Source organism: Solanum pennellii, chromosome 5 (assembly GCF_001406875.1).
Source record: "Solanum pennellii chromosome 5, SPENNV200".
NCBI lineage: Eukaryota > Viridiplantae > Streptophyta > Magnoliopsida > Solanales > Solanaceae > Solanum > Solanum pennellii.
The window spans coordinates 77,874,399-77,899,095 of NC_028641.1; the positions used below are offsets into that span (position 1 = coordinate 77,874,399).

A 24,697-nucleotide genomic window follows, 5' to 3' on the forward strand; every position below is an offset into this window, starting at 1 on the left:
CATGTTCAAGAAAAGTTCTCATCTTTCTTTGCTTAGCTTATCCTTTCATGTTCAACTATAGTGAAAACTCAATGCTCCAACTCTCTTGTCATCTTTACACACACCCTTTGAATCTACAAATAGACTACACACATCACATATTGTACTAGACTACTAGTTTATGAAGATTTGGTCTTATAATCTCACATGTTCAAGAAAAGTTTTGATCTTTCTTTGCTTAACTTATCCCTTCAACTAGTGAAAACTCAATGTTACAACATTTTTGTCATTTCTACACACACCCTTTGAGTCTACAACTAGACTACACATATCACATATAATCTTACTTGTTCAAGAAAAGTTTTGATCTTTCTTGGTTTGTCCTTTCAACTAGTGAAAACTCAATGTTTCAACTTTCTTGTCATGTATACAGACACCCTTTGGAGATAAACTAAAATCCCACTTCAAAGATTTCATTTTTACTTGAATCCTATTCTAATGAAGGAGCCTGAAATTGGAATTCCCATCTTGTTTAGGTGTCCAATAAGTTTAGATTTGTTTAAAGATCCAGTTACTTTATGCACAGGCCAAACATATGATAGATCCAGTATTGAGAAATGGTTATCTTGTGGGAATTTAACTTGTCCTGTTACAATGCAAAAGCTTCATGACTCTACTATTGTACCAAACACCACTCTTCGCCATTTGATCGATCGATGGCTTCAAATAAACTCTAGTCATGGTTATGATCTTGATTACTTTCAAACAGTTGATGATTCATTTGTTGTTCTTAAACACAATCTTCAGTCAAAGGAGTCTACATTGGAATCAAAAGTTGAAGCATTAGATAAAGTTCTTGCTTTATCGAAAGATCTGCCTTTCGAAAACTGTCCCCTGATTCAACTAGATTTCTTCCAAATGATTCTTGAATTAGCCTTGAAAGATGCAGATGAAAGATCAAGTTTTGAAGAAAATGTCATGTTTGTGGAGAAAGCATTAGTTTGTGGATTGAAGTTGTTGCCATTTAGTGACTTGGGAACACTCAACATGCTTAAACAAGATGAAACAAAGTTTACAGTTCTGTTCAAGAAAGGGAGTTTTATGATCAAGAGAAGCTTGTGTCATTACATAGTGGCAATTTCATCATCTTTGCAATTAAAGGAACTTTTAGTTATGTTAGGTAAATCCAAGATTCTTGTTCAAGAACTTGTTCATCTTATTGAGAACAAACTAGATGGTTATGAAGAATCAATCAAAGCACTTTCAGCATTATCTTCTGTTGAACAGAATCGCGAAGTAATAGCAAAAGAAAATGCAGTTAAGGCATTGATAACATATATTGTGAATGCTCCAAAGTGTGAATATAGAAGCTTGTTTGGACTTGTTATGGCAATGAAAACAATTGAGACATTGCTAGTTGCAGAAAGTGCAAAAGAGGATGTTTTGGATCATCCAAATGGTGTTAGTGAAATTGTGAAGATGGTATTTAGAGTTTCATCAGATAATGAAGCAAGTGAAAGTGCAATGAATTGTTTAATCATTTTGTGTCAAGATTTCATAAATGCTAGGGAAGAAGCTATTTGTTGTGGAATTTTGACTAAGTTGTTGTTACTACTTCAAAGCCAATGTAGTGAAAGGACCAAAAATAAGGCTAGAATGTTGCTCAAATTGTTGAGATCCATGTGCAATGGGGATACAAAATGAGTCCTCTACATGAAATTTACAATTGATATGCTCTTTGTCCTTGTTATTACAATTTATCTAAAAATTTATACTTAGCTTCTTTTTTTTTTTTTAAACAATGCCTTCGATTGAGGTCGGTCAGCTATATGAATTCTCATTGATCATGTTTTTGTAGTCTCAGAAAAAATACATGCTTTATAACACGAACTGCGCACAAAATGAATGAATACATAAGTTCACAAGATGAATGAATGCATAAAATCGAAGATTAACTTATTTGAAAAGGTCATCTTTTTTAGGAAGAAATACACAAGATTTTGAGGGACTTACTTTAAAATAGGTACGATTGAAAGACAAACCAAAATTTTATTCTCACGAGATAAATAGTTCACATATGTGTTGTTAGGACAAAATTTCATTATGTTACATTGTACATAGAGTTAGACTTACTTTAATACAAAATGATAATTATTTTAAGAATATAATTTAGAGCGAGAAAAATCCTTGTTTTAAATATATTTTATTATAATAGAGAGTATTGTGACTAAAATAAAATCTAAGTTCATTAAGTATATGTTTAGTTTAACATTTTCAAGACTTTGAATGAAGTTGCTTCAATTTTATTTTTTGAATAATTAGCTTATTGATTACTACTAATCAATAAATTAAATGTCAATCTAACAAAAATGAAAGGAGAACAAACTGCATTTTGCATCAAATATCTTTGAAAAATTCACACCATGTTGAATCCTTCTAGATAAAAATATTCTAAAATCTATTTTTGGGTCAAAATTTAATAGAATGTTCTATTAATTGATTATAATGTTGCTACTTTGATATTTCCACAGTCAAAATATTACAACAATGGATAAGTTTATGTAACAAACGTAAAATGAGTGCTAAGAAATTTGTTTTTTCTATTTTAATTGTTATTATAATAATAATTAGTATAAATAAATTAAAAGTGGGCCAATGCTTTGTTTATCAAAAAGAATATGTCACTTTTCTTTGATCATCATGAAGAAAAAAAACCAAATCCAACATCATAATGGAAGACAAAGAGTTGAATTCACAAAATGGTTGCTTAATTTTTACTTTATTGGATCGAAATTACTATGTATCTATAACTCATTTTAAAACTCAATTATGCATTACATTAAAAAAAAGTTACTTTTTAGTTTATTATAAAAATAGTTTAATAACTTTTTCGTGAAATGAAATTGAAGTAAATGACTATTCATAAAATTAAAATCTATATGATTAAAGGAACGTCTTCTTAATAAGGACATATACGAAAATAAAAAAATTAAATTATGATTTAAATCCTTTAACAAAGTATGCAATAGCTGGCAAACCACATAGAAGAGGTACTCAGCACTAAGCAAACTCCTTTTGCAGGCAAATAATTTCAAACTTAAGACCTCCAACATTAAAGTCTCAAGCTCAAATCATTGGATAACCAGGAAGACAACTCAAATCATTGGATAACCAGGAAGACAAATCTCTTGTTTTTTCATGTATCTTATGTTTAATTAATTGAATAAATAATTTTTTTATATTATAATAAAATATATCATATATAAAAACTATTATTAATATATATTGTCATATTTGAAGCAATTAAAGAAGATTTAGTAGTACAACATACATAATTAAATGATAAAATATGGACGATTTCAATTTCAAATTTTACTAATTAATCGAAATTTGAATTTGTGTCACGTAAATGATAGCATTCTAGTTTTCTTACTTGTTCCTTGTAACAATAGAGTTGTATCATTAGGGTTTTAATAGGGTTCAAACTCCTCCTTCGCTGTTGCTGAAACTTTCAGAAATGCGAGCTTTTCAACAAATCTTAACAAAATTCTCGCAAAAACCAGTTGGTAAATACTTCAATTTTGTGAAGCCATTTTCTACTGGAAATGATTGGAGTGCAAATTTCGGTGGCACTGGTTCTACGGAAGATTTGGGTTGGGATGAGGGTTCAAATTCATGGTCTACTGGGTTAACCAAGGAGCATTTTGATGGAGAAGTTGTGGGTCGACAAATGGGTACGGAACCCAATGCACGATCTGCACCCTCGTTTGGTTCAGCTAGATGGACTGATGAAGAAATGGATATAGTTAAGGAGCTTCATGCTGAGAATCGAAAAGGGAAAGCTTTTGTTGATGGATGGGATGAGAGGATGAAGGATATGAGCGTTTTGATGAAGCAGGTGACACACATTAATCTTCTTAGTTAATAACTAATATACATTGCAGTGTAATGCCTCATGCTTAGGGTAGACAATTACACGATAATCAGCTCTTAGTTGGGTAAGTAGTGCAAACATCTATTAGGTTAAATATTTCTTCCTGTAATGCTTTTGTATTTTAGGATTTAATTGTTTGTAGTTTTAGTTAGAAACTATAATGTTAGTATGAGTAATGTATAGTGTACAGGCTGATTAGTATTTAAAGATTGTGCTCCACTAGAATGATATTGAGAAATCCAGATACGGTACTGCGACTGATTATTCCTTTGTGCCTTCCCAAAATGTTGATCGGTGTACACCTACTGATTTGGATCTTGTGGGGAGTATTTGATAGGTGTTGGTGCCAATGCTAATCGGTTTAAAATCTAACTTGTAGTTGTATTTTCTGTTACTTAATATTTTCTTGGTAGTTATATGGAAGCTTTTCATTGCCTATGCTGGATAGGGAAGCGGTATGTTTAATAGTATTGACTATGTTATTCCTCTGAAAGAACTATACCAGCTATGCAATCGTAGATGTGTGTGTGCGTGCATCAAAACTATATCACCTTGTCTTTGTTCTGTATGTATTGTAGCTTGTGTTAATAATTTCCCGACTTAACTCTATAGACTAAAACAAGAAGTTTAGGCTGCCATTGGAAGTCCATCTGCACCAAAGTGGAGGAAAATTTTTGTTTATTGATCTTTTATAACGGTAGTGTCCTAAATAGCACATGGCATTGCTTGCACCTCGACTAATGCACTGAGTACAGTGCTGGAAAGGTCATTTTATGCACCCAAGGGATTCTATATGAAAATTAATGCCACTTATTTGCAGTAGATACTAATCTCTTCGACTCCTCAGAAGTACGAATAATATGATCCTCAATATTTGAGTGTGTTCTCCCTTCCATTCCATTCTTAGCATAGATCCAATCTTCTTCCTGTTCCTGTCAATTACTATTTTGGAACTCTATTTGCTTCCAATTTTCCCTGATAAACTTTTTAACGGAAATTAATGTATGTTAAGAATTCTAATTTGGATGTTCATTTGATTTTAAGGTCTTCTGTACCTACTATAGATTAATTTTCATGGAGTGTATATTTTGCAATCTTTCTAGTTTCAGCTTCAATATAACATATATGTTCAACTTTATAAATCAACTAGTCACTCCAAAAGTGGCAGTCGAGTCATCCCTTTTATTTCGGGTGAACCATCTAACATAAATTACTTTTTGAGAAATAACATATGTTGTAATATTGCAAACCATACTTTCTTGCTGTTGTCTTTCCCAGTCTTAATGAATTTATTTTCACTAGCATATAAAATGGGATTGGGGGAAAGTAACTTTTTCTTTTTGGTTATTCGGAAATGTTTCTGGCACAACAATAAGAACCCGATGAACAAATAAGGGTATGAAGTGGTAGTATCCTTCCCAACTATGATGGATTATCAAAGTTTGGTGTTATTGGAGCAGGTAATGGAGCCAGGTGCAAGGGGGTCTTATTTGAAGGATTCAGAGAAGACAGAAATGTACAAGAAGCACAAGGAGAATCCAGAGTTGTATACAGTTGAGCGCCTAGCAAAAGATTACAGAATCATGAGGCAGAGGGTTCATGCAATTCTATGGCTGAAGGAACTTGAGGAGGAGGAAGAGAAGAAGCTTGGGCGTCCATTGGATGACTCGGTTGAGCTCTTGCTTGATACATGCCCAGAGTAAGTGAATTAGATTCTGAAGTCGTTTCCTTTATAAACATCTGATGTTTATTCATAAGATATCTTGATAAAGTATATATCTTGATTAATTAAAGCTATTGAATCAAAACTAATAAAATTAAGTTCTTTATAAACATCTAATGTTTATTCATAAGATATCTTGTGTTATAAAAAATCATTTGCATACTTTATATAACTATATATGTTTATGACATAAACCCAAAATTAAACCAAGTACCCTATCAAAGCACCTAGGGTAAGTTGACCAAGTCTCCAGTGTGGATCCCATACCCACCCATGTCCTGTCAACACAAGTGTCACATGAATTTTGCAGAGTCATAGAAGCATAACTATTGAACCACGCTAGTCTTGACCGCAAAGGATAGATATCCCCCCCCCCTCCCCGCCCCCCAATGGATAGCTTTTTCTCACATTTATCAAGAATGTCTTGTGATATCACCTTTTGTTTTATCTTGCACCAAAAGGCAAACCCAAATAGACGATAGGAAAATTTTCAACACTACAACCTAATTCAGATTTTAGTAGTCTTCACTGTTTAAAAAGTGTATATTTAGAGCACTTTATCAAGCCTCCCCACTTATTTTATGTCATTGTTTCATGCCCAGCCAATATTACAAGAAAATTAGAAAAGACTTCAAAGAAACTTTTTGGGTGATTCCCCTCAAACTAAGTGAAACTTCTTTGCCTCATTTGCTGCATCCCAAAGAAAATATCTTTGCAGCCTTTCTAGCTTCCTATAACTATGGTGGTAGAGTTGAACAGGGACATGCATCATGTAGGGATACTCGATGCAGTGCTCTTAATAAGAACTTCCTTGCCTCCTTTGGACAAGTATCTTTTCTTCCAAACTGCTAACCTCTTCTCTACCCTCTGATTAAACCGATATGTCTCCCTTGTAGACAACCAGTTTGTACATGCTTATGAATGCAAAAAAATACATTTACTTGATTAAAAAAGAAGTTTGCAAGTATGTTCTAGTTTCAAATGAATAGTTCATAAACATGAAATCATTGAAAACATATTGTTGACTTACGATAGCATTAAGATGCATCACAATCATAAAACTAGTGTAACCCAAGAATAGTTTGCAAGTATGTTCTAGTTTCAAATGAATAGTTCATAAACATGAAATCATTGAAAACATAATGTTTTACTTTGAATTATTTATATTTTCAAGAATAGTTTGAGAATAACTATAGGGCAAAAGTGGAAAGTGGTGTTTATTTTATGTCCTAAATATTGTTCTTAATGGGTGTGCATTGCCTTAACAATTCACTTATTTTGAAATGGAGGGAGTATCTATTTAGATTTAGGAAATATTTTTGAGTTATTTTTAATATGTTAATGACATTTGATCAAATAGGTAGAAGGCAAATTTGAATAATTTCTAATAGGTTAAAGGCATTTTTGAAGAAGGGGCAAATTGGATCCATTAGGTAGAATGAGGACACTTTTGAACCATTTCTAATATGTTGAGGGCATTTTGAACCTTTTCCATTCTCTAAATAACCCAAGTTTTCTTTTTTTTTTTTTTCCTTAAAAAAAATAACCCAAGTTTCTAATCTTGTGTCACTATTAAAAGTATTCATTAATTTTATGAATTTTGTTTGAAAGGAGTAGTAATAATAAACTATCTAGGATTATACTTACCAAGTTCTTGTTAATCGATCCAATCTCAAAAGAGCACTATACCATATTGTTGTTTATTCCAAAATATAATATGAATGCCTTCTCAAAAAAAATATAATATGAATTTTCTTTTATGATCCCTACTATTCATAATATTTAAGGCACACTCAGGAGTCAGGATAGTATAGTAGACCTGGACTTAACTTGATTAAAGAAAAAACCTTCAAGAAGACCTGGAAGAACCTTCTGCTGCTTTATGTTTTCCCATAATGATTCTTCACTAATCACTAAACTCACGATTTTTATCTATTTGATTGTTCACATTCCTGGATCCTGGTTCCTTATTTGCTGGTCGTCGGATAAACACATTAACATTATTACCTATTAAATGTTGTTTATGCCAGTACAAAATTGTTTACTACTAACCTAGAGTATGTATGCGTCGCAAGCTAAATATAACTTAGAAAATCCACTAAAATAAATTTGGAAGAAGTCAACGTTTAATGGACGTGGTTGAGGGTTTCGTTGTCAAACTGTTATGCAGCGGTGCTTGTCTCACATCTTTCCTTGGACACAAGCATCTTTATCTTCAGTGATATCATCGTGAAAGCAAACACATGCATGCTTGCTGTATTCGAGCAATATGTTTGGGCTTGATCACCTGGAAATTGTCATGAAAATGGCTAGCTCTATTAGAAGAACTGTTATGATTTATGAAAATACTAATCTTGCTTGTTCTGCAGATTTTTCAATTCTCATGACAGGGAATTCCATGTTGCAACTCTTCCTTATAAACCCGACTTCAAGGTCATGCCCGAGGGTTGGGATGGGACTACTAGGGATCCTGATGAGGTGCACTATGAAATATCAATGAAGGAAGATGAGATGCTGTATCAAGAGTTTGTCCAAAGGATGAACTTTAACAAGATGAAGGTTAGCATGTCTAGGAACCAAGAAACAATATGTGTACCATAATGATGTGATGTATTGTTGCACCAAAATAAGATTATGATCTGTTTTACTAACTCTGGGCTACATGGTTTTAGATGGCGAAGAAAGTGAAATGCCACAAGTATAGCCGCAGGCGCCCTCCAAATGGCTGGAATTTCACTGTTGAGATGCTAGGATCTCGTGGCAAGCGTGGGAATGGTGGTGGCTGGAAGTTTGTTAGTCAACCTGATGGTTCCAGTCGACCCCTTGACGAGTTTGAGAAGATGTTTGTCAAGAGAGAAACCCCACGTCGAAGGAAAAAAATTCTCCCTTGATTATTGGCGTTAAAAGACATGTTTTTTAAATTGTTAGATTTACTCATAATTGACGCATTTTCATGCGTTTCTGGAAGTTATTTTTTTGGTTGTTGTTGGGCAATACAGTTTTATGAAAATGTCTTTGCAGTCCTGTATCCTTTGATCAAATTGATTAAGTTCAAAGTTGTAGTGGATAGTATTTCTACCTAACATTGTTTTGTGAAAGATTGGTCATTGCTTTGCCTACATAAACGTTCAATAACACGGGCTTATGCTTTTTGTTTTGTTGTTCAGCTAAATCTCTCACGAGCCCAATGCTACTTATTGATGATGACGACTCCGTTTAGTTGTCATTACTACTTTGTTAAGAAAAAAGATGTCAATGAAAATTAAATTCTCTTGATATGAAGAAAAAATGAAAAGGAAACTCATGCTAAACCTAAGTCTTAGAAGCAAAAAAAGTTGCCACCCAACAGGTATATCAGTAGCTGTTATTGGTTAGGAAAAGCCAATCAGTCACCGCTAAATAATGGTAAGGTTTGCCACGAATAGTATTATTAACCGCAGCTGAAAGTTATAATCAAACTATATTATCCGCTGCAAAAGTACAGTCGCTACGTTAAATATTATGTTTTAATGTCGATAATAGACACCATTAAAAAGATATTTAAGTCGCTGCTAATAGTATATATGTAACCGCCCCAAAATTATGTTTTGGTAGTCGCCGCTAAAAGATATAAAAGTGCTGCTAATAGTATAATTAACCGCCGCAACATAATAGTTTTAGTAGCAAGAGTCGCCGCTAAAAGGTATAACGGTCGCTGCTAATAGCATATGTAACCGCCCGCCGCAAAACTATGTTTTAGCCGTAATAAAAGTCGCCGCTAAAAGACGACATACAAGTCGCTGCTAACAGTATAATTAACCGCCTTAGCGGCAATAATAGTCGCCACTAAAGATATACAAGTCGCTGCTAATAGTATATGTAACGGCAATAAAAGTCGCACCTAATAGTATAATTAACCGCTGCAAAATTATGTTTTAGCAGCGATAGTCGCCGCTAAAAGATATCACTGTCGCTGCTAATAGTATATCTAACTGCCAAAATTATGTTTTCGTGGCAATAACAGTCGCTGTTAAAAGTATATGTAACCGCCGCATGTTTTAGCAGCAATAGAAGTCGCCGCTAAAAGGTATCACTGTCGCTGCTAATAGTATTTCTAACTGCCGAAAAATTGTGTTTCGTGGCATAAAAGTCGCCGCTAAAACATGTCATAGTCGCTGCTAAAAGTGTAATTACCCGCCGCAAAATATGTTTTAGCGGCAATAGAAGTCGCCGCTAAAGGATATAAATGTCGCTGCTAATAGTATATGAAACCGCCGCAAAATTATGTTTTTGTGGCAATGAAAGTCGCAGCTAAAGGATATAATGTCGCTGCTAATAGTATATGAAACCGCCACAAAATTATGTTTTTGTGGCAAAGAAAGTCGCCGCTAAAGGATAAATGTCGCTGCTAATAGTATATGAATCCGCCACAAAATTATGTTTTTGTGGCAATGGAAGTCGCCGCTAAAGGATATAATGTCGCTGCTAATAGTATATGAAACCGCCACAAAATTATGTTTCTGTGGCAAAGAAAATCGCCGCTAAAGGATATAAATGTCGCCGCTAATAGTAAATGAAACCGCCACAAAATTATGTTTTCGTGGCAATGAAAGTCGCCGCTAAAAGGTATCTGAGTCGCTGCTAAAGTACAATTAACCGCCGCAAAGGATATAAATGTCGCTGCTAATAGTATATGAAACTGCCACAAAGTTCGTGGCAGTCGCTGCTATTAATCATGTTTTAGCGGCAATAACGCTAAAAGTAGCTGCTATAAATCATGTAACGCTAAAAGATACATAAATCGCTGCTAATAGTAAATTTAACTGCCGCAAAAAGGCATATTTGTCGCCTTAAATAATATTATTCGCCGCTAAAAGATACATATAGTAAATTTAACCGCCTTTAAAGGTATATTTGTCGCCACAATAGTATTATCAGCCGCCAAAAGTTATAATCTAACTACCGCTACTTCAATGGCAACAATAAACGCCGGTACAGTCGCCAGTGTTAACTGCCGTTAAAATAATGGTTTTGTGGTGATAAAGTGGCCAGCAATAGTTGAATTAATCACAACCGCCATAAGTTATAAGAAAACCATATAAACTATGCTGCTAGTAGATAGGATTAACGGCAACAAAGTCACCTTAATATTAACCGCCGCTATAAGCAACAACTGATAGTTGTTTTTAAAAGTTATCATTAGTCGCAACTAATAACAATATAACTGCCTCCAAAAGTATGTTTTCCCAGCAATTATGGTTGACGTTAAAAGACTACTAACAGCAGTTTCAGTAAACTCTAATAGCTAATAATAATCGCCGCTCAAAGTAAGTATTATCCACAACACTAGTCTCATTAATAAACTTTACTTTAGTCGCCACTACAAGTATCACGAATATTTGTTTTGTACGTATCCTCTCATCAACAATATGAAGAACTTCTATCAATACACAAGTTTTAGGATGCTAGCAACAAAAGTAAATTTGAATAGTCATTCATGCCATCTCCATTACATTGATCAAAGAAAACAAAATCTTGTTTAAATCGTCCTCCTAGTCTCAAATATGCATGCCTTCAAGAGGATCAACGCGAATTCATTGCTATTCCACAACACAGGATGCAAACTATTTGTTGCTTAACTACAAAGTCACCTTTGTTTTCTTACGCATTGTCCAGAAGGCAGCATAATATCGATTCTGCAATGCAGAAGACAAAAGTTTAGTGTACATGTAATAACAATTGCACATGCAACAAAATAGGAGGATTGATGTATGATCCAAGCCCATCTCATGAATTGTCTGTTTTGGCCCAACATGCTCCTCAGATCCAAACACACGCATTACGCCGTACCATGTGAAATGGGTCACGTCTCCACTTTAGCTCAAACAGAAGACGTTTTTGATGTTTTAGACTTTTTGTAAGGATAACTAGAACCACAAGACGTAAGTTGTAATACTTTTGTTGGGGAACTATACCTGTTGGTATAGTATACCTGTGGATTGTAGAAGTAATCTTACCTTTATCAAAAAAAATAATTTGTAACTAATAAAACTTTTCCTTGAATGAATATCAGTGTAACCAAAGCATCTTTTGATGGACACTTCAACTTGAAAAGGTAGGTGCAAAACAGGTTGAACACTTCACCTGGCTTAGGCAACACTTCACATCACAGATGACAGTTATCTTGAAGACAGCACTAAACTACAACTATTCACTTAACTATAATTTTTTATACTCCTTTTATCCATAAAATTGTTGTTTGTTTACTTGGTAATTATTCTGAAATACATGTATAGTTTTTATCTTTAAGAAATAGTTACTTATTAGTTTTCTTCATTTTCACCTTCATTCATTAAACCCTCTGCTTCGAATTTCGATTGCGCTTAGTGCTGGAAGGCAAGAACAACTGTTTGGAATTGATACTCAATTGTTTGATTGACTGATGAATACAAGATAAATTTGTCAATTATTTTGCGGGGTCAAAAAACAGGAACTCATGATTTTCAGGCTTTTCGGTGTGTGTTGGTCCATAGATTTTGTGGTATTTGTCCGATAGACTCTATTGGGCCTCAAACTTGGACATGGAACATGATTTAATCTTAACAGGAGAAAATGAGTATGAATACCACATAGCTACAAAAAAATGTTGAACTTACTTGCATCATTGACCTAAGATTTGTAGTATATGTTGTCTCAATAGTTGATTCTTTCTGCATAAGAAAATGAAGCACTCAATTCTAACAAATATATGGTGCAAGCCATGACAACAATCAGACGAATCTGAGGATACCTCAAATATAAATCCATAATGAAGAGCGACCCTTTTCACATCCTCCAAGCTCAGATCAATAGACATTTCCTGGATTTTTTAGGGTGGGAGAGAAGGAGCAGTAAAACAAGTAAATCATCCATATTAAATACAAAATGTGCAGCTATTTTTTGGATTTATATATAGAGAGAGAGCTTACATCTTCTGGACTATACATATCTGCAAAATGATACAACAAGGGCCCCAGGTTTATCCAGACCTGCAAGGCAAGCAGATCATGCATCATAAAATAAATACACAAAAAGATGAACAAAAGTGATCAAATTTTTTTTGAAAAATATATTAAGCTTAGCAATATACTTACTCCACCATCTTTGAGGACTTTTGAGATAATCTCAACATACTCCACAATGTTATGGGCAGTGTCTAGGAAGAAACAAGTGACAACTGCATCCCAAACGCCTGCACATTAATATCTGATAAGGATAGCTTCTATCATAAAAAAAAATGTTACGATTTAATGAATAACAATGACTAGAATAACTGCAGACAATACATGATGAGAACTTAGCAAATTGCATTTGAACCAGTCATGCAGCCTCCCCCCTTTTACACACACACAACCAAGAAAAAAACCAAATAGATGCAGGATATTTTACTAGATAGCTGAGTTTATGGTGATCAATCGTAAGAAATGCATGCCTACAAAAGAAAGCAAAAAGCATATTATTTTCGCAACTAATTATATTTAGCATAAGACAAGAGGTCATGAACAGTCAACATGAGTGGTTCTAATGAGCTGAAAGATGAGGGACAAAACTTAACTTTAGGGCCCATTAAGATGCAGGTACACATATCCCAATTGCAGCTCTCATTTCCACAAGGTATAGATGAAATATCAAAATACATTATCCTTGTACGAGCTAAATTATAACCTAGGTCAGTACAAGAAGCATTAGATATTTTGTTTAAGGTCCTGAATCTAATGTACATATTTGTATGTATTTCTACATAAAACATCATTGGATAATTCCTCCGGATATTTTCTATCTCCTCAGACAAGAAAATGCCATCAAGCTACCATACCTGCTTGGCTTGGATCACTATAAACCTCAACAAAATCACCACCACACATGGAAAAGCCTTCAGTAATACCTGCACTGTTTCCAAAGTAATTGATCAGAAATGGGCCATATAGAAGCAAGCCAAGTGATGCAGAACTAAAAAATGAACAGCCGGGTTTACAGAATGAGATCGTATAACATACACTATTCTCTCACACAGCGTAATTCAACTTACTGCATCTAGCAACGATATACCAAGCAAAAATTTACTTTGTGAAAACCAAGAGAAGACTTGAGATATGGAATTAAATGATATCATAAGATCTATCAACTTCGGTAGGAGTTCCACTAAGGAGGACTTTAAAATAGCAAAATATGTGCAAACAATGACTAATTTTTATATTTCTTTTGAGAATATGCATCATTTCGGATCAGAGGTTTTTTTAATAACTAACTCCTTTACTCTTATAGTGCTTCCTCCAACCTAATTCTGCACTATGCACAACAAAGTTATGCTTGAACTAAATCATTTAGTCTAGAGATTGGCAGCATGGTCAGCTCCATCTCCTACTTCCTTTGTCTTTATCTTTGTCTATTGTTCATCATCGACCTTCTTCCCGAACTCGTTGACACTGGGACACCCGCCATGAAGGTCAATCCAAAGGGGGAAAGTAAGTGTTAATTAATAGCACACTGTTAAGCATTCTCACATATTTCATGTCCTTGTTACACACTCTTGTCACTGTTACAGGGAAGTTAGAAAGAGTTCAGAGGAATTTTCTATGAAACAGGTCAAGTAGGGAAAAAGAGTTTCACTCGATAATTGGGACTTGGGAGCACTATCACCACGTTATAGTGTTTGTTGGAGTTCCGCTTAAGGATCTAAGGGTCTTTAATATGGCACTACTAAGAAAGTGGTTATGGAGATTTGGGGTAGAGCTGAACGGTTTTTGGAGGGAGGTGTATGGGGTTTTGAAAGGGGTGGAGGATTAAAAGTACCCCACTCTTTACGGGTGCGAGCTATGGAGGAATATCTTGAAAAGATAAGAAGAGTCCAATGGGAACATACCATTTAGAGTGAATGAGGAGAATGGCGTGAGTTTGAGATTGGAGAGGAAGGAGAGAACCTAGTAAAGGGAAAAGATAGCATTACCCCTAGATTAGTGAATAAGGGTGGAAGAATATAATGAACTGGTTTACTAATCCTAAAGGGTTGAACCACAAGGAAAAGAATCTCTCAAGAAAACCATACAAATGTAAAGCTACATCTTCGACGTCGGAGATCGAGCAATACACAAAGTAAACAACTCCAAAAAGCTAGATTCGAGCCGAGAACTTTGCCAAAGAGCTGAATCCTGTTCTCTAGAGCTGGGAAGCAGCAAAACGACAAAAGTAGAGACCCAGAAGCTTCAGTAAAGCGGTAAGAGATTGAGTAACAGCCTTTAGCAACTAATTCACCAATCCCCACTCTACTATCACGATTATAATAATACCATCATTGTTACCTTGAACTTCTTTAACTCCATATTTCATCCACTAGACCACTACATTCTCATATTGTTTGGTAATAAGATCCCCCTATTTTTCTATTTTGGTCTCCTGAAAACAAAAGATATCTGTCTTCTAGTTCTGCATTAAATTCTTAATAAGATTCTTTTTGGTAATTTGTTACATCCCCTAACATTCCAAGATAAAAGGTTAACTTCCATTGATAAGTCGCTTAAAATCTTGCCCTTGCTTCTCACCCCTTCCACCTCTTTATTGAGTTCTGACTGCAAATTCTTTAATTCATTTTGGCAGTCCTCTTGCTCCTAGGTGTTTTATTTTACTGTGTTCTCCTTGCTTCACCATGATCTGTTTCCTTTCGTCAAGTTCACTGAGTAAGACTAGTGTCTCTTCCTCGCAATCTTCAAAAGCAGCTCCATAAGTGTTGCTCAGATCCAGAATAGGAGTTCACCCAATTGGAGGCCCCGACTTCAGCCTCGAGAGATTCTTGTGTCTGCATGGCCTCTGCTTTGTGGACTTGCATAAGTTGCAAATTTGTGCCATCTTGTTCTGCATGGATTGATGGTCCATCTTATACTCAACAATTCTCATGCCATCAGCTTCCTTCGACTTTTCACTCTCCTGGGGTTCCTTATTGCTTCCTGGTGGTTATGAAAAAGAGAAGAAGGAAAAGATTATGTGGCTTTGTTGATTTGTGGTGGCTGATTCCCAGGTTGCAAGGCTTTCTAAGAATTTCTTAACGGTTTCTTTCAGAGTCGAGAGTAACGTCTGTGAGAGGCAGACCTATTTTACATGGAGTTCTTTTTAAAAAACTGGTAAAGTTGTATTCCTCAGCATTAAGGACATGCTGGAGACCTCCAAAAAGTTGTTACGAACAGCCTAAATTATTTACAAAGAACCTAAGGCTGTTCAGCTTATTCTATAAAAATTTCTTTACACCAAAAATGAAATGCAGCAATACAGTTTCCTTTCACTTTCTGGATGCTGTTAACTTTGTTTTCAAAACATCTTCCATTCCTCTCCCACCAAATTATCCACCAGATACATGATGGAATTAGTCTCCACCATTTCTTCTTACTCTTACTACCCCCTCCCCTAATCCAACAGCTTAGAAGGTCTGATGCATGCTCAGGCATAGTCCATTTGATCTCTGTTAGGCTGAGACCAAGGACCATAGGACCATAGCTGAGAGGTGAATTTACAGTGAAGAAAGATATGACTGCTTGTCTCTCCTTTCTCACAGCATAGGAAGCACCTGGATGCAATGTGAAACTTCGTTCTCTGAAGTCTCTCATGAGTGAGGCATACTTTTCTGACAACTAACCAAGTAAAGCACTTAGCCTTTGTTGGTGCCGTATTTCCATAGAGAACTCCTATTTTCCATGGAGTTCTGTTCATTAAATGGAGCCTCATGTGGCTCATTAAAAGTCTAAATTGCTTATTTGCTCTCCTTTGGGGCCAAACAATGAGTTGGGTAACACTGTGTTCAATGACTCCTGCCAATGGTGTCCACCACTGAATCTTGACGGGTAAATTCTTCCTGGACCATTGGCCCTTCATGATTTTGTTCAATGGTACAATGGTGTCCACCAGTGAAACTTGACAGGTAAATTCAGCATCATTCCCCTTCATGATTTGTTCAACAGTAACTCTAGAAAAGCAAACTCAAAGAGAAAGGTGCCATTTCCCATCTCATATATGTTCAAGTCATGAGCTTGCTAGAACTGGACGATCGCCTGATTGCTGAGAGGATGTGGATCTCCAACGTGTTCATGGGAAGGGGTTCACCCCTCATCAATGTCTTGCCATCACTGACTTCTTCGTTAGACCATTTAAGGCTTGTGAGAGACTCTGTATATGGGAGATCTTTCATTGTTAAACTCAAACTTAGTCCTACAGCATTGATTGGAGGTCCCTGACTGCTTAAAAATCTACCAACCTTGTCGTCTAGAGAATCCCATCCTGCATTAAAAGCCGCTTCCAGAATGATAAGGACTGATCTTTTCCTTCCTGTAATGTACAATACTGATGTACTGACCAAGGCTACTGTAATTTCTAGAGCAAAATGTCTCGGTGACGTTGTCTTTCTTCTTCCACCTTCTCATAAAATTCCTTGAACCCTCAATGCTTCGTGTAATATCTGGACAATCCTCCATGCTGTCTCTGTGGAAAGAGACTCTCCTGATGAAATCCTCGCTTCTGTTAGTCCAACCAAACCATGAGTATGTTGTATGGGACGATCTAACAATATCGAAGGACTTAAACCAACTGCAAAATAAATGCAATCCTCCATCTGGAAAAGAGGATAAGGAGAAAAGAAAGGGAGAAGAGAGAGAGAAAGAGAATGACACTAGTTTAGGAGAACGGGGGATCCAGAGTGGGAGAAGTTGGTCGTGACCAAGAGACATCTAGAAGAGAAAGAAAACTGGAACGAAGAGTTCTGGGTTATGGCGGAAATCGGGTGGGAGTCTTTTCTGATGGGTAAAGGGTCAGTCTGATATTTTTTGTTAGAAATAGAATTTCCGGCAAAGGGGAAGTGCTTGGGGAAATCTTTTAAGGAGAGAGAAGGTTGACAAAAGGTTTTGGGTTATATCAGAAAACTGGTTTGGTTGATCTGAGAGATTTTTAGAGAAGAGAGGAAGTTGGAATAGGATTTCTTAAGAACTACCTCGGATTTGGGCCTGGGAGCATTACTCATACAGATGTCTTTCTTTCTGTTGAGAGCCATTAACTCCTCATACTTGAATTGTTTATAGAAGAAAACTACAATAACCAACTAAATGCAGAGACATTGACTCATAGAATTCATTTAAATACTTGAGAAAAATCAAAAGGAGATGGGGGGTGGGGTGAGGGGGAACCTATTCTAGCTCCTAAATATTCCAGTTTGGACCCTGCTATGCCTCAAAATTCTGAAACTTAAACTCATGTGAAACAAAACCAAAATCTAATCTCGACTTTATTGTGGCATATTATTACCATCCTGCTATTTGCAATACAGACCCTAATATGGTGTAAATAGTTAGCCTTCACCATGCCACCACATTCACAGATCTAATAATATCCAATATCAGATAATTTCACAAGTTGAACCCACAATTACCGTGAAGTCTTCAAATCATTACCAACAAAGGAGAAATTCATTTGATAAGCATGACATGATGTAATGATTAGAGCAGTAGAATACATAAGATGCTATACACAAGTTGATGGATACCTAGCCGGATGAATATCTGGAACAGAGACGGGACGAAGCTGATCATTGTCTGACACCGAATTGCAATTGCTGTGTATCCACGGAAAGATTGTCCATTCACCAGCAGCTTGAGTACTATAGATGTAACAAAGGTAGCAAGGTCAGAACCACAGATCTACATTCTTTAGGAAATGGCTGACCTAAAAACTTACTGATTAAGAATAAAACTGGAGCAGATCATCATGTAGTATGAAAATTCGTTTCCTTGGCTAGCAAAACCTGTTTTCAAGGTTCAATATTGGTTAAACAAGGCTCTTAACCAGACTATAGAAAGATTCCAACTCTAGGCTGACCTACCAAGACATGAAATTTCTAGTGCAAGTCTTCCAAGTCCAGCACCAGGAACCAAACAGGCTGGAGGACTACTCAAGAAGAACTAAGATTTTAGTATTTTCCAGTTGACAACAAAAATAACGCATAGCCTAAGAGTAAAGGCAATCGAAACTGCAAAAGGAAGTGACGAACTTTTCATTAGATCGATTAGGAAATAGGCGTTCAAGCTCTTCCAGAATGGGCCTATAACACTGATCACGTTCTTTTTGACCCTGTACAACAAAGACAGTAGCATTGATCTTCATTTTCTTTTTTTTCTAAAATAGTTTACTTGACAGAAAGTATAAGCCAATAAAGAACTGTGTCTACCTCGTTGGCCCAATCTCTTACAATGTTTCTGATGATACAACGAACCTGGAACAAAAATTAAACAAACTATTCAAAAAGCACACAACAAAGAAAAAGACAATTTAGCTAAACAATGAACAACAGAGCAATTTTGCCTCAATACTAATCTAGTTGACAGAAATATGAATCCTCTATATCCATTCTACTCCATTAGGGATTCCTTCCAAGAACAATTTTAACAAAAATTATATAACATATTTAGAGTACATCCTGAGATTGAGAATGGAATTTCACTGATTTCTAATTACTCTGACTTTTTTAGGTACAACATGTACAAAATAAATTTTGTAGCTGAGAAGAGACGTTTCTTTCCTCCCCGCATGGCTAAAAGTAGATACACAAGAATTTAATCTAACTCCCACATGATGAACCATCTGGAACGCAATATTCCACATAACTATTCTTTTTTTAAAAAAATGGGGGGGGGGGGACTGATAGGTGCAACTTTACTGCAGTAAATATAACCAGTTTAATAGCTCACTCTCCTGTATGCACCCTCTGGGACAGATACTTAACATATTTCAAACAGTACTACAAAAAAAAAAAAATACCTTATCTACATCAACCAGTGGAACATGCAGCTGCAAAGATGGGTCCAACCATTCCGGAGGTGATGAGGATACCTGAAACCACAGATTGTAAGGAAATATGTATTGGCATATCAAATTAACTACCTCAAGAGTAGGTCGTCATTAGAAGGAAGCCAAAGGACAAAGTTATACAAGAGAGAGGAAAGAAGATACTACTGTTCCTTTCTCCTTTAGGTGGTCCATCATGTGCAATAAGAAAGAGAAAAATAATGGTACTTAGTCTTTCCAATCAAATTACCAAGCATCAATTCAGAACCTTTACAGACTATATATGAGTACCTATTTCTTATGGTGTGGATCTTTTCCCAAGAAACCACTTAGATCAATTAGGGGTCATTTGGTAGCTGGATAAGAAACAAGTTATCCATGTATTAATTTCCGTATAACTTATATGAAGTTTGGTAGATAGATAGGGAATAAGTTATACATGTATTAAATTAATATGATGTTTGGTTGACAATTTAAAAACCCATATAATTAATATATGTATAAGTTGTGGGGAAATCTATGTATTAGTTTATGCAGGATAGAATGTGAAATAACTAATCCCCGCACAACTAGTACCTGCATGAAATAATGCATAGATTCACTCATAACTAATCCTCATATTACTAATACTTCGATAACTCTATCCAGCTACCAAATGACCACTTATTGTGTCTATTTAACTAACTGAAGCTAACCGAGATCGAGAGCTTTCGTATCACACAACTCCTGTGATGATTTTCTTCACTTGAAAGGATTTTGTACTTATTTATGTTGATTCCATAATCCATCGGGGATAGAAAATTCCATTCATTACAATTATCTAGTTAGCACTAGACAACCATCCCGTCTCATTAAAAAAGAGGGAATGGATTGACCATTGTGATTACAACAAGAACGTACTCGGTGTAATCATATAAATGAGTTTTAGGGAGGTGGTGTGTACTTTGACCTTACCCCACCATTGTGAAGGTAGAGAGGTTGTTCCAATATACTTTCGGCTCAAGTAAAGCATTTCAAAGCATGTATGGAAAGGGAATACAGTAGTGAAGAAATCATGATGAAAATAAAGGACAAAAAAATAGTAGCAACAACAAATAATACGATAACCTAAGCAAAGAAAATAATAGGTAATGACAAAATTGAAGAATAAGATAATAGGAGAGTAATAATAATAATAATAATAATAATCCTGAAAACTAGACAACACTCGACTACCTACTAACCCTCAACCCTAATCCTCGACCTCCTATCCTCCTATCTAGGGTCATGTCCCCAATAAACTACAGATATGCCATATCTTGTGATTAGATTTTTATTCTTTTTATCACCAACCTGGGTTTTTGATAAGGTCCCACCTGGTGTAATTCTTTTACTCAAAACTCATAGATAACATATCTTTGAGCCCTCTTTCTTTAATGACCAAGTGGCAGGAAAGCTTTACGCAACCTTCTGTAGAGGTGTTCAGGGTGTATGTGCATTTTTTTTGTATGTGTGTGTGGAGGAGGGGAAAGGGGGGGATTCGAAGTTTCAGGTAGGTGCTTTACCTTTCCATTGCAACAAGCAGAAGCATATAACGTGTCCTGGTCTGGAGGGCTCTTACAATCATCAACCTCTTGCTCCTGTTGTCATCTACAAAGGTCAACTCCATAGTAAAATTAAAATAAAAGAAACAAGGTAATCACCAGATATCAGAAACTTCAAACGACTTCATAGAAGTAAGGAGACCTTATTAAATGGTGACGGGTACTTCCCATTGCAGGTCTCTTTAGAGCTCGGTTCAGCCAAGCAGTGGCAATCTACTCCACCACTAGTTGACGTTGACTCACATAAGCAAAGGTTCCTTGATCTAGAAAAGTGATGACTACCTGACACATCATCCAGATGTTGGTCTTCACGAATATCAACATCCTGACTCATATCAAGAGGGGGCTCAAACATCTGCAAGTTAACAATTGGACCTCAACTTATTATACCATACAACCAAGCTGGTCTTTCTAGGTTTAAGCCCATGAAATGGCAGAAATTAATGATACCCCAATAGGATGGAAATAACAAATTGATACAAGAAAAAAGATGTTAAAGAGTCTCTCATCACCTTTAGCATCTCAAATATGAAATATGAATTTTCAGTGATGCACCTGCACCACAGAAAGAATGATTGGTGAGTATCACAAAAAGACATCTAGAGAGTTAGGAAGTGTTCCAACCATTGCAATTCTTACATATTAGAACACAAAGTTGTTGGTGTAGGACCATACGATAATATACGATAATATTATATTAGAAAAGTGAACAAAATTTAGCTGAAATGCAAAGGGATTCTTGGCACACATGCATATTTAAATGTAGACATGATTTGTCCCGGTGGGATGACTTGGTGGTTGAGGCATTAGTGTAATAACCTCCCAGGTTCAAACTCCAACTAGAACACGGAGTGTCCGTCCATCTACTGTAGCCTTAGCGAGCAGGTTTACCCCACACTTGTGCTTGAGGGGAATAGGAGGTTCACTGCACTAGTAAGGTGAATGCAACTTAATCCAGACACACTCATCAAAATGAAAAAGAAAGAGCCAGCATGGCTTTTGAGGCATCAGAAAACTGACTTTCCATCAACAAACCCCAACTATTTTTAAGTAGGGCGAAAAAAATCTTGCTAACTTCTCAGCCCTACACCACTAACATGCTCATACTATGTGATCAGATTGTCAGGTTCATGGTTTATGGAGTGCAGTAGCATAAAATTTAACAGGGTTGAACTTAAATTGAGACATATAACTAGAGTATGTGGCCACATAATTTCACTCTTTGGCTCTCTGCTAAAATAAGAATGTTTGTAGTATATCCTTATTTCATGTTGGTTAAGAAATGGATCTTGAGCCTAACTCAACCCCAAAAGTTAGTTCATAGGTTGAGGATTTTCCAAGTCCATATAAGAAGATCAATTACCCATCCCATATCCGAAGTGGGACTCTTAACACTCCCCCAACACTCAAACCTTGCTAATTAGAGCATGGACAATATAATATAGGGGGCCAACACCGGTGAACAAAGAATTGAGAAGGGTCTGGCCCTAATACCATCTTAAGGAATCAATTTTGAGCCTAACTCAACCCCAAAAACTAGCTTGTAGGGTGAGGATCGCCCAAGTCTTTGGGGCAAAGGTTTCCCTGAAAGACAAGGACAATTACATTTCTAGGAAGTAGTTCTGCTCACATCATCAACAGCTATATGCATAGCTAGTCACACAGCTAAAACAGGTCAGCTATGTTAGGTTACATTTCATCACAAATTTTGCAATAAAATAGAAGATTCTAGGAGTTTGACAAGCATAAATTTTTCAAATGTTTTGATAGAAATGGAAATAAGTTCATTGCATATAAAGTTCCAACTAATCCTAATTAGCAGTATAGTCAATTGATCATATAAATGTACCATCTAAGTTTCTGAAACTTCGCCGGAAGGTGAGACAATAGGGCCTGCAGAGCAGATAGCACAAGTATCATAAGGTTAGTACAGAAATGAAATTATCACTCACCAAAATATCTATCAGGGACAACAAATACCTTATGATGCGGCGGTAGTTTTGTAAGAGACCTTTCCCATCTTTTCACATCCTCCTCTGCAGCTTCAGGATAACTGTACAGAAAGTCACACAAGTAATCAGAATATATATTTTAAAATAGTATTATTCCAAGTGGATAAACTTTGTTAAGTCGTATTTATCTACCATTACCAAACCAAATGCAACCAAAGAGACATAGGTTTACGAACTACTGAGGCTTAGTGTTATACAAGAGCAAATTAATAAGTAAGAATACTACATGAATCATCTCCTCTGTATCAGGTCCGTATAGTTCCAGCATTGAACAATGAGATTAATTTACACTATAATAAGTTAATGCACATGGGAAAAGGAGGAAAAACGATTGGAAGCTAGATGATTATTAATACAACTAACTGTAGAATTGGGGGAAATGGGGTGAGGAATTGAAGAGAGTGTGTGTACTTGAGGTAGGCGCTGATGATACGACGGAGGGATTTAACTTCTAGAGCTTCTTCAAACTCCCTGCGCTGAAGTTCGTCGGCCGTTTCGATTTCCGACATCGCCGGAGACGGTGAACTCTCTCAATGTGCACTCTGCCGGAGACGGTGAACGAATTGTACCAAAAGAGGAGAAAATGACAAAAATGGTGTTTCAAGTTTGATTTATTTTATTAATAATAATCACCAATTTTGTTTTTTTGTTCCTTAAATTATAAATGAGATCTTTAAATTTATCAAAAAATATAATACTACTACTTATTTAAATATTTATATTCATTAAATTTGACCAAAGAGAAATCAATAAAATCTTAATCACTTTTTTAAAAAAAAAATACGACACAAAGAGCTACACTAAAAACTAAAAGATATAATATATATAATATAACAAAACCTTAAAAATCTTGCACTAAACGCTAGATAAAATCATAAAAAATTGCAAAATTAGATCTTAAAATATGAGTTTTAACTAAAAAAAAAATAACTATTATAATTTTGTCAAATTTATTAGACAAAGTTTGATAATATTTGACTGAGATTAAGAGTATTAAATTTTGATAAATTTAAAAGATTAAAATTGTTAATTAGATGATTAAGAAATTATTTTGAATTCATCCTAAGTATAAGAGACCAGTTTTATTATTTAGATGATAATATCGTAAATGAGAAAAAAAAGATAGATCTAATTTATTAATAGCCCCATTTTTTTTACTTTAAAGTCTTCGATTGAGGTAGATTCAAAATTGAATACATCGTGTTTAAATATTTTTTATTTTACTTTTGTAAAACGTGTAAATAAATATTATAAAATAATTTTTTTTTAATTAAACACTTAAAAATATGGAATTATTATCTAAATAACTATACAGAAGATAGCTAAAAAGAGAACATATATATATATATAATTTCTTTGGATAAGTATCCATAAGATTAATAATTATATATTTTCTAACCTTGAGTATTCGCATGTATACTCAATAATTAGTTTAAATAATAATTATTAAAATAGTGTTTTTAATAGTGAGAAACTCACTTGATTATCCAGATAATTTACCAACTGAAGATATTCAAATTCAATGAATTTAAAAGGCAACACTGATGTATTTTGTTTCTTGTTATATGATGTATCAGTATATACTTTTTATAGTATATTTATGATAGGATAATGAATTTATGTCATGTACATA

At 35.2% G+C, this 24,697-nt stretch overlaps 3 protein-coding genes across 5 annotated transcripts; 2 read left to right on the forward strand and 1 right to left on the reverse strand.

The window, feature by feature from the left end:
- Nucleotides 1-477: 477 nt before the first annotated feature.
- LOC107019792 (U-box domain-containing protein 26-like) lies at nt 478-1,683 on the forward strand. The gene has a single exon (XM_015220164.1). The coding sequence runs from the start codon at nt 478-480 to the stop codon at nt 1,681-1,683; it is 1,206 nt and encodes a 401-aa protein (XP_015075650.1).
- Nucleotides 1,684-3,428: 1,745 nt separating this feature from the next.
- Nucleotides 3,429-8,786, forward strand: LOC107020765. The gene is made up of 4 exons (XM_015221257.2): nt 3,429-3,877; nt 5,374-5,612; nt 8,006-8,195; nt 8,309-8,786. The coding sequence occupies exons 1-4, from the start codon at nt 3,497-3,499 to the stop codon at nt 8,525-8,527; spliced, it is 1,029 nt and encodes a 342-aa protein (XP_015076743.1). The 5' UTR covers nt 3,429-3,496; the 3' UTR covers nt 8,528-8,786.
- Nucleotides 8,787-10,947: 2,161 nt separating this feature from the next.
- On the reverse strand, nt 10,948-23,670 carry LOC107018683 (carnosine N-methyltransferase-like). Of its 3 annotated transcripts, XR_003578684.1 has the most exons (19): nt 23,476-23,670; nt 23,033-23,105; nt 22,902-22,945; nt 21,565-21,607; nt 21,195-21,407; nt 21,014-21,088; nt 19,443-19,514; nt 18,853-18,897; nt 18,676-18,755; nt 18,508-18,572; nt 18,363-18,429; nt 18,172-18,285; nt 13,471-13,544; nt 13,210-13,319; nt 12,749-12,846; nt 12,584-12,643; nt 12,406-12,474; nt 12,272-12,325; nt 10,950-11,311 (listed from the first exon to the last, which is right to left on the reverse strand). XR_003578684.1 is itself a non-coding variant. In XM_015219227.2 (18 exons), exons 1-18 carry the CDS (start codon nt 23,571-23,573, stop codon nt 11,255-11,257), a joined length of 1,401 nt encoding a protein of 466 aa, XP_015074713.1. In that variant the 5' UTR covers nt 23,574-23,667; the 3' UTR covers nt 10,948-11,254. The 3 variants fall into 3 exon arrangements, 2 of the variants coding, with proteins under 2 accessions (XP_015074713.1, XP_015074712.1); XM_015219227.2 differs by lacking the exon at nt 13,210-13,319 and having other exon boundaries at nt 10,948-11,311; nt 23,476-23,667; XM_015219226.2 differs by lacking the exon at nt 13,210-13,319 and having other exon boundaries at nt 10,948-11,311; nt 12,272-12,474; nt 23,476-23,669.
- Nucleotides 23,671-24,697: the final 1,027 nt, after the last annotated feature.

Coding starts and splice junctions, on each gene's coding strand:
- LOC107019792 (XM_015220164.1), top strand. CDS start 478: ATGAAGGAGCCTGAAATTGGAATTCCCATCTTGTTTAGGTGTCCAATA.
- LOC107020765 (XM_015221257.2), top strand. CDS start 3,497: ATGCGAGCTTTTCAACAAATCTTAACAAAATTCTCGCAAAAACCAGTT. Junction 5,613..8,005: donor TTGCTTGATACATGCCCAGA/GTAAGTGAATTA, acceptor CTTGTTCTGCAG/ATTTTTCAATTCTCATGACA. Junction 8,196..8,308: donor TGAACTTTAACAAGATGAAG/GTTAGCATGTCT, acceptor ACATGGTTTTAG/ATGGCGAAGAAAGTGAAATG.
- LOC107018683 (XM_015219226.2), bottom strand. CDS start 23,573: ATGTCGGAAATCGAAACGGCCGACGAACTTCAGCGCAGGGAGTTTGAA. Junction 22,946..23,032: donor AACTACCGCCGCATCATAAG/GTATTTGTTGTC, acceptor TCTGCTCTGCAG/GCCCTATTGTCTCACCTTCC. Junction 18,756..18,852: donor TAAGAGATTGGGCCAACGAG/GTAGACACAGTT, acceptor TTTGTTGTACAG/GGTCAAAAAGAACGTGATCA.